General features: G+C 42.9%; 1 protein-coding gene across 1 annotated transcript in view; it reads right to left on the reverse strand.

The window, feature by feature from the left end:
• Positions 1–2662, reverse strand: part of CFAP58 (cilia and flagella associated protein 58) — a 56691-nt gene extending 54029 nt beyond the window's left edge. Inside the window, exons 1-2 of the mRNA XM_041461514.1 lie at positions 2614–2662; positions 943–1224 (exon numbers count right to left, since the gene is read on the reverse strand). Coding sequence (XP_041317448.1) covers positions 943–1224; positions 2614–2622 — 291 coding nt within the window. The 5' untranslated portion in view covers positions 2623–2662. The remainder of the gene's footprint in view (positions 1–942; positions 1225–2613) is intronic.
• Between the last annotated feature and the right edge of the window lie 6577 nt (positions 2663–9239).

Genomic DNA, 9239 nt, shown 5'->3' on the forward strand with positions numbered 1-9239 from the left:
TCCTTGAAGAGGCTTTGGGCAGCACCACGTGTTTGCAAGCTGTGGCCATAGGATGACAGTGCTGCTATTTATATTTACTCTGAATGTATTTTCTTCATAATTCTAAGGACAAGAAACTCCATTTCAAAGAACTTCTATTTCTGTAGTGCTCAAAAATCACTTTGGATTGCTACACTGACTTAATTTTACTAGAACAAACCACTTTATTGTAAGGCATGGAGGTTTCCCAAATAAGTGCTAAATTAAAGCCTATCTAGGTATCACAAAGCTAAGTTTTTAAACCATCAGAATGAAGAAGTTCCACACACAGTCTTATAATCACTTGGCAGCTTTAGGTTTCTGACAGTGAAAATTCACTGTAAGCCTAAAAACATCAACTGTTTTTAGTGAGCCAAGCACTTTGATTTGACAGAGTTTAAATCAATAATAACAAACAACACATCAGAGTAAATTGGTGAAATCACACTGAAATGCTATATAGGATTCCTTTTCAAAAGCACTGTGAAACATTTATTTATATAAGTTGTCACTTCCCTGGCCTAAAATCCATACTTCAAAAAAAAATAGATTTTTTTTAATGTTCTGGCAATAGTTAATATCCAAGCAATCCTTCAAAAGATATAATGAATCAAAAACAGTACATTAAGTTGAAAATGTGCCATTTTACAGAGGGAATGCTTAAACAAAAACTATTAGTAAGTACTTGAAAGCTGGCAGAGTTGGTTTAATGCAAACAAACACAGAAATTGACTGAAACCTGTAAATATACCAGACTGAGCAAACAAAGCAAAGCAGAGGTTAAACAACTGGAGATGCCAGCTCTATGCTTAATCCTCCAGCTAGTTCTCTACATAAAATCAAGTGTTCTTGCAGGAGCTTTTCTTATTACCATGTTTTTCATTAACAATTCCAGATCATACTTCATTCTATTTAAAACTTTACCGACTTCAATGATGATATAGTTTCCCCATCATCATGAGTGAGTTTGGTAAGCACAGCTACTTTGGATGACTTTTCCACAAGCTCAGCACTCAGCTTCCTGCATTTCTCCATGAGATGTTTTTCATTTTCACGAGACTTCTTCATAATAGCAAGAAGCTTCTCATATTCGACACGGAATTTTTCCAGAGCTTCATCTCTACTCAATATACTGATGAATTCTTGGGAGTCCTTTTCCAGTGCTTCAAAGGCACTTTCTTCTAGATATGGTTTGTCAGACTCTTCCTGAGTGAAATAATCAACAAACAGGAAGAATTCAACATCTCACTTATGACCCCAGAATACAAAAAAAGTAATATATTGAGCGTATCACAGCTACTAAGAAAGCATGACAAAATTTTCTGTAATAACAGTTCTTTTGCTAGCATATAATATGTATGTTGTAGGCTATTTTTCAAACACATCTCCCCCAATTTTACTGAAATAACTTGTGCTTTACCAGCCAGAGTTCTTATAATTAAGTCCCACAACTGCTTTAAAGACAAGTCTATAAAATACCATCATTGTGATAGTGTTTGAATAATTCATCAACCACTGAGGAAACCCAGTATCTTAACCCTAATTCTGCCTAGTTCTCTACCCTCTAAAGTCTGATTAGTTTATGATTTCTATCCAGATAGTGCCAGAGACATGCAGACAAGCACATCTCAAAGCTCCAGTAATGCCAACACAATTCAGTCTTTCCTCTGTGGGAAATGCTACAGTTAAGCCTTACACAGAAGACATTTTTCAGCTAGCTCAGTTCTGATGCCAAATCCTTGCAAATGCACCTCTGAGGTGGTCCCACTAGGATAGGGAAGCAGCATTCCTGTCAGCAGGAAAACCTCAAGGGTAACTTTAACGCTGAGCCCATGCTCTGGCCAGCATCAAAGAACACTCTGAGCTATGAGCTGTAAGCTGAAACTTAATGCATCCCTCCTTCAAACCTGCTCTGGGACTTTCTTCTCATTTAATCCTCCTCTCCAAGCCACAGAATCACAAAATGGTTTGGGTTGGAAGGGACCTTAAAGATCATCTTATTCCAGTTCTCTGCCATGGACCTTCCACTAGACCATGTTGCTCAGAGCTCCATCCTACCTGGCCTTGAACACTTCCAGGGATGGACCATCTGCAAATTCTCTGGGCAACCTGTGCCAGCTTCTCACCACCCTCACAGTAAAGAATTGTCTCCTAATGTCTAATCTAATCTAAACCTACTCTCAGTGTGAATCTGCTCCCCTCTGTCCTGTCCCCACTACATGCTCTTGTGAAAAGTCCCTCTCCAGCTCTCTTGTAGGCTCCCTTCAGGTACTTCAGTCTTGATCTTGTTCATGTTTGTGACTGTAGAGTTAAAAGACGAGCAGCGAGGAGGGGGAGGCAGGGCAGGAATCACACCCACGATCTTATATGTAGCAGCTGCTCCTAAAATTTAAGAGTTACTACTGCCTGGGTACAAGTAGCTGATCGCTCCTACTTTCAGCACAGGACCTAACTAAGCTCTGCTCACACAGTGACACATAAACACGGAATATGGCTACAGATGATACACAGCTGATGTTGTCGGGCTTATCCTGAGGTGCAGCCTTCGTCCTGTCCAGGGGACAGGAAGGAAGGGTGGGGCAGGTGACGGGTTACCTCAGCCATGCTGCCGTCGGGTGGAGGTGGCGGGCGCGGTGCAGCGGGTCGGCGTCAGTGCCGGTGTCGGCACGGGCGGCGGTGCCGGCGGCGGTGGCGGTGCCGCGGGCAGGGGCGGTGCCGGTGCCGGTGCCGGTGCCGGTGCCGGGCGGTGGCGGAGGCGGCCCGGGCCCGCGGCGGTGCCGAGGCCGCTGCTCGCAGCCAGCGCCGCTGTGGTATCGTAGCAACGGCGGCGGCTGCGGGCGGGGCCGCGCTGGGCCCGGGGCCACCGTCAGCCACGGGCCGGCGGCGGCCGCGTACAGGGATGGCCCCGCTGGCGAAGGGTGACTTGTCCTGCAGCAACTGTGTGTCCGTCTTGCTGCTGAAGTTCGGCCGTCGGGGATTTTAACCAAGGACACCGAGGAATGTTTCCCCTCTGGCCCAAAAGGCTCCCGGAGCAGAGCAGCCGAGCGCGGCCGGCAGGGTGGGCCAGCTCAGTCACAGGATTGTTAGGGTTGGACGGACCTCCGGTATCATCCCGTCCAACCGCCCTGCCAAGGCAGGGTCCCACCCACACAGGAATGTCTCCAGGTGGGTTTTGATGATTCCACCGAGGGAGATCTCACTCACGACCTCCCTGGGCAGCCTGTTCCAGTGCTTTGCCACTCTCAATGTAAAGAATTTCTTCCTCATTAAGTGGAATGTCTTGTAGTTTAGTTTATGGCCGTTGCTCCTTGTCCTGTTGCTGGCCTCCACTGAACAGAGCCTGGCACCATGCCCTTGGCACCTGCCTTTGAGACATTTATACGCATTGATGAGATCCCTCTCAGTCTTCTCTGTTCTGTCAGGCTGAACAGGCCCAGCTCCTGCAGTCTCTCATCATTCAAAAGATGCTCCACACCCATCATCATCTTCATGGCCTCCACTGGACCCTTTCCAGCGCTCCTTGTCTTTCTTGTACAGAGTCCACTCAAGGCATATCCCATGGAAGGCAATAAACAGGGATTTGTGCAGTTTGGGAGTACAAATCATAGAACCACAGAATACACTGGGTAGGAAGGGACCTTAAAGATCATCTCATTTCAACCCCATTGCCACAGGCAAGGACACCTTCCACTATCCCAGGTTGTTCAGAGCTCCATCCAGCCCGGGATGGAACACTTCCAGGGATGGGGCATCCACAGCTTCTCTAGGCAACCTATTCCAGTGCCTCATCACCCTCACAGTGAAGAATTTCTTCCTAAAATCTGATCTAAACCTACCTTCTTTCAGCTTAAGGCCAGTTCCTCTTGTCCTGTCACTACATGCCAGATGGTATTTGGAGCCTGACTTCTGCCAGGCTGGCAGAATATCATTGTACCCAGCTATTCACAGTAGCCTGTCTGTGCATGTGGATGCTCTGGCACAATCCATGGCGCAGGAAAAGGGGAGGCAGTGGTGGCTCAAGGATCAGCTGCTACTGTTCTCTCCACTCCCAGCTAACCCCTGAAATGGTGGGGTTTATCTCTCTAAGCACACAAATTTTTCCATCTGATAGCATTTTAGGGCAGGGAATGTACTGTACCATGTATACACTCCCTAGCAGCATGCATGTTGGTTAGGACCTTAAAGTACCACTTAAAACAAATACTGATGACAGAAAACTTTTTCTCTTGCTGGCTTAATGAAGCCTGAATTGTAGCACTTTATTTTACTGATTACGTGGCAAAATAGGCAGTTTCAAATGGATGCTTTCAAATGGCCTGATTTTACCACTAGAACTGGAGAATAATACACATTTTATAATGTATTCTTTTTATGTGTGACTTAATTTACAAAATACCCTATACACTGAAACATTCAATCATTTCAATGCACACTTCTAATAAAAAAAAAATCACTAAAGTTCCTTTTCTAAGTTTTGTACTCCCCTTTTTCCTCATTTTCTTTTGTACTGATGTTTCTTACATAATAAGATTACAAGGAAGATGATTATGATAAATTCCTTGATTCTAGGATTTCAGTTCTGAAGAGGACCAAACTTCTAGACCTTCAACATAAAACAACTGCACATGTAATGAAATATCAAATGATACAATTTTAATTTTGTGAGCAAAATACTGCTGGAGGAAGGGGACATGCTCAGAATTTTAAAAAACAATATTATATGATGAACAAAAAAAGGCCCTCCAATTTACATCTCAAATATATAACTTTGATATTTTTAATACTGTTTCTTATCTCTTTAAAAGCAAATCAGGAGTGGAAGGGAGATAGTCAGCCTTGGGCTTCAGGTTCATATTTGTGCTTGAAGGAAACAGCATAAATGTGTTTAAAAATTATACCCATTTATTAAGACATTTCCATGAGCTTCCTGGCCTGGTTGAAAATGTCCCTGTTCACTGCATAGGCTTGGATCTTTAAAGGCCCCTCCCAACCCAAACTATTCTGTGATTCTATTCATATGTTTTTCAAACCCCTCATGATCTGTGTCCTCTGAGACTGTGTAAGTGTGATTGTATAGGCTGGTCTTCATGACAACTTCCATTTGAGCTAAATTCACCCAAATTCTGCAAGTTCACCCTTGTGGCAGCCACATCTCTAACTGTAGTGCAGGCATAGTGGGGTGAGTGTTAGGAGTCCATGGTAGCTCATGCAAAAGCCCATTTTATTTTAAAGCCTTAAAACATCACAAGTCATAGCACATAAGTGCAACCAGGACACAAATCTGTGTGACTGTGAAGACCCAAATATTCACATTTAATTAATTCTGCAACAAATTATATTAACAACGAGAGAATGCCTCAACAGCTTCATAAACATGGAGCTGCACTGACACTCAAGAGGACACCTGGGTTTCTGACCTTAGCAAGAATTTACTTTAGCTGAGGACGAGCCACCTAAAATTCGGTGCTCGAGATTCATCAGTGAAGTGTAAATAACCACATCTGCTCTCCTGCAATTTGCTGTGACTGTCATGGCTATAAATGATGCAATCATGTCATGGAGAGAACCTCTGGACAAGGTGGAGCTCTTCAAGTGGGATCACGTTTTAACTCTCCCTTTTAAGATGAGCATATGTCCCCCTCTGCAAAAACCTTTCTGCTAATAAGAGCAAAAAACTCCAATGGCCGCAGAAGAAAAAATACCTTAAATAAAAACAAACAAATCTCCATTAATAGCAAGGACAAGACAGACCTAGAAAGTTTCAGTTCATTGAAAAAATTGTTATTTATTTCCCTGAATGTCTTCGTTCAAGAGGCACATGCACTTTATGGTAAATAAGAAGAATCACTTGTCTCACCAGCTGCATAAAAGAGTTTTGCGTCAGTGGGGTGTGTTGGTGTGCATGCAGAAAGGGTTACTAGAGAAAAAATGTTTGCTCACTGATTTATTTGAGGTCACAACCCTTGTGCAGTTAATTTAAGGCACGTTTTAAACTGTAGTAGCATGAAAATGATAAGCCATTACTTCCTGAATGTAAGGATTTATGGGCTGTTGCAGAGATATAAATAATAAAGTAAAATCTCATCATAAGATGACCCAGGAGTATGTAAGCCATTTGGGGCAGGGACCATGACAGTACGTGTCTTCTGGAAAGTGCAAAAGGAGCCTTGTAAGGAGAGGATGAAGCGCTGAAGGAAGGCGCGGGGCTGCGGTGGTTCCTCCCAGCCCCGCTGCTGTCGGGAGGCGGCAGCACCGCACCGCGGCCGTGGCCGCTGAGCTGACCCGCACCGCTCCCCACCCCAGACCGGGCTACAAACATCCCGAAATGCCGGGGATGGAATGCGGGGTGAGCACGTGATCGCGCATGAGGCTCTGCATTTCAATTCGGGTTTGCTCCGTTTACTCAGATAAACATCATCAATGGAAAATTACCATTAAGGAAAGCAAAAGTTATCTACCGATTTGCTAATACTGAGTTATTGTTTGACGTTCATTACAAATATGTTATATAAATATTACTTAATCTAACTGCAAGTCTTGTAATTTCCCCAGCAGGATGGAAATCTAGCAGAGCCTCATGGCCCCAAAGAGCAGAGATGCTTCAGGCTCTGTCAGTGGGCTGACATCCTGGGACATACCCTGCAAACCAGATTACCTTCTCTGAGTTACATCAGTCTTGCAGTGTTAAAAGGAACAAAAGCTTACTGAAAATGCTCCTTTTTCTCCAGTGACAAGGAAATGCTATATAGTTCTCAATTACTTCATTATCTAACGGATATTTTTACTATATTCTTTTTTAATGTCCTCTCCACCTGTTATTTTCAAATTTAATGATAGTTTTATAACAAGAACGGTTGTTCAGTTTAAATTGGATTGAGACTTTCTACTTTGTTCATAAAGATAATGCAACAGATCTCAAATAACAGTAACCTTTGATCATGTTTGGCACTAGAGTTGAGCTAATGATCTCAAGAGAGGAAACATTACCGTTTTCATATGAAGTTAAATCATGGCAATGTTTCAATTAATAGAAACACCCAAATAAAGACCTTGGCTAGTTCTGAGAAGCTAAAGCTGACAAGTGGTCTGTGTATAATGTACAATTACATGTTCTACATAAAAAATAGATGAGAATAAAATTAATTCAATAATCCTGAAACTAAGTCGAACTTGCTATTCCCCAGTATGGTTTGAAACTACAGAACAGTTTTCCATCCCAGTTTTTCCTGCCAGTTCTGAAACTGGGATCACTGTGGCGTGTTAGAAAATTCCTCTCTGTTACCCTCCTGCAAGCTAAACACAGGAATTCTCCAAGACTGCTGGAAGTCTGCAGATCCCCATGACCATCACTGTTCACTCTGGGCTCCTACCATCACCAGTGTTATGGTTTATGCTATGAGTCTGGCCTTCAGCTTTAGAGAGTGAGATGGGGGGACTTTTCTTCCTGTACATGAAGGAATGGTCTGATAGAAGTAACCCCTCCTATCCTGTTGCCCAGTATCTTTAATCACTGGAGAGGCTATAAAGGAAAGCCTACAAGGCTTTTAAATACACTTGGCCCTGGAGAGCTCTTAGGTTTCTTCAATCAATGATTTCCATTACCTGCTTACCAGTTCTGAGCCATGGCTGTCTTCCCAATCAGGAACATTTGGGTCTATTTAAAAATGAGTTTCAAATATGTGTAGAGTCATTGTATGCTCATTAGCCTTCCAACAGCATTTTGGTTCCAGCAGCAGAATCCAGGCCCTAATACCATATTCCTGTTCCACTCACATTTTATTCTTCAGCCTTTTAATTCTCAGCCACCAAATCTTTCCCTAGATGAAAAATTTGTTAGGCATCTTTCACTATTTGACACCTGACTCCTCTGGAAGGAAGAGGCTATTAGAAGAATTTTAATACCCAGAGACGGGTGGAGAAATCCCAGCGATTTAAGATGTTTATAAGGTCAGGTGTAGGGGGTAGATGAGGACACTGTATGGTGAGCTGTGAGGAGGTGATCCCATCTCCCTGCACATGTCCTTGCATGATATGTAAGGTGTGAAATGTCCATGGGTGGGAGTCCCCCACTCCCTTCTCTCCTCGATCTGCTCCTGCCATGCCTGCTAAAGCACTGTCCTGCTGCAGTCTCCTTCAGGCTTACACAAGGGTAGGCCCCAGCAAGGCCTGACAAGTGCAAGATTATCACTCCTGCTTTCTCTTTGTGAAGTGTTAATGTAATCTTCTGTGTACTCCAGGCTTGAAGTTGTCTCCAGTATTCTTTGATTTTTTTATTTACTCTTTCTAATAGTTTAAGGAACTATTGATGGTTTTGTAATGAATTATAAATACTAGTGGAAAGAATAAGTTCTCAATCATCTAACATATCTGAAAACAGCTGGGAAAGGTACCTAAAATTTGAGTCTCAGCCCAAATCCAGCTCTTGTCCTCCACCTGCTGATGGGATCTTAGAGTCCATTTTAGAAATTATATTATTATATCTGATTTCTGCTGCAGTAGTAGCCACATCACAGAGCCATAGTTAAGTCCCAATGTGTGAAGAACTGTGGTACTGTTACTCCACTGCTTGCAACTTCAGGGTCTGCCCAGCATGTGAGTAAGGTTAGCAGAGCTTGGTTCATTATCAAATAAATTACTACCTTTAGCAAGATAATGATCTCAAGCCTTCTGCAGTGCAGCAATAGTCAAACAATGAATCATGTCCTAGAGTTGTCAGTTGCTTCTAGCTTTCCCTCTTTCAGACTGCTGAACTGCATCAAAAGCCCCCTAATACAAATCAAATTAATGTGTCTTGGTTTGAGTTTTCCATTATGTGTATTGTATTGTTATAATAATTTTATACCATCTTAGGTGGCACAGAAAGTAGATCCTGAATCTAGGATGGCAGGTATGTAATATAATCTGTTGAGATGTGAGCCTTCCTGTGAAAAATGTTCAGGTCTTTTCCCTGTATCCCAGAGAAATTTTGCAGATACATATAAATTATAGCCACTGTAACCTATAGTGATTTGTATTGTCCAGTGTGTATATCCATATAGATACACATTCAGAATCAGTAATTTCTACCTTATTGGGCTTTATGTGGTGATATTTAATAGATGTTTTCCTCTGGGTTAGGTGATGAATAGCTGTGATGCAGGCAAAGGAGCTGCCTTCTGTCTTCCTGCTGCTCTGAAGTTCCCAGGGGAAATAAACAATGCATCAGATAGGCTGGGTCCTGC

The sequence above is a fragment of the Pyrgilauda ruficollis genome, unplaced genomic scaffold (assembly GCF_017590135.1).
Source record: "Pyrgilauda ruficollis isolate IOZ18807 unplaced genomic scaffold, ASM1759013v1 scaffold15, whole genome shotgun sequence".
NCBI lineage: Eukaryota > Metazoa > Chordata > Aves > Passeriformes > Passeridae > Pyrgilauda > Pyrgilauda ruficollis.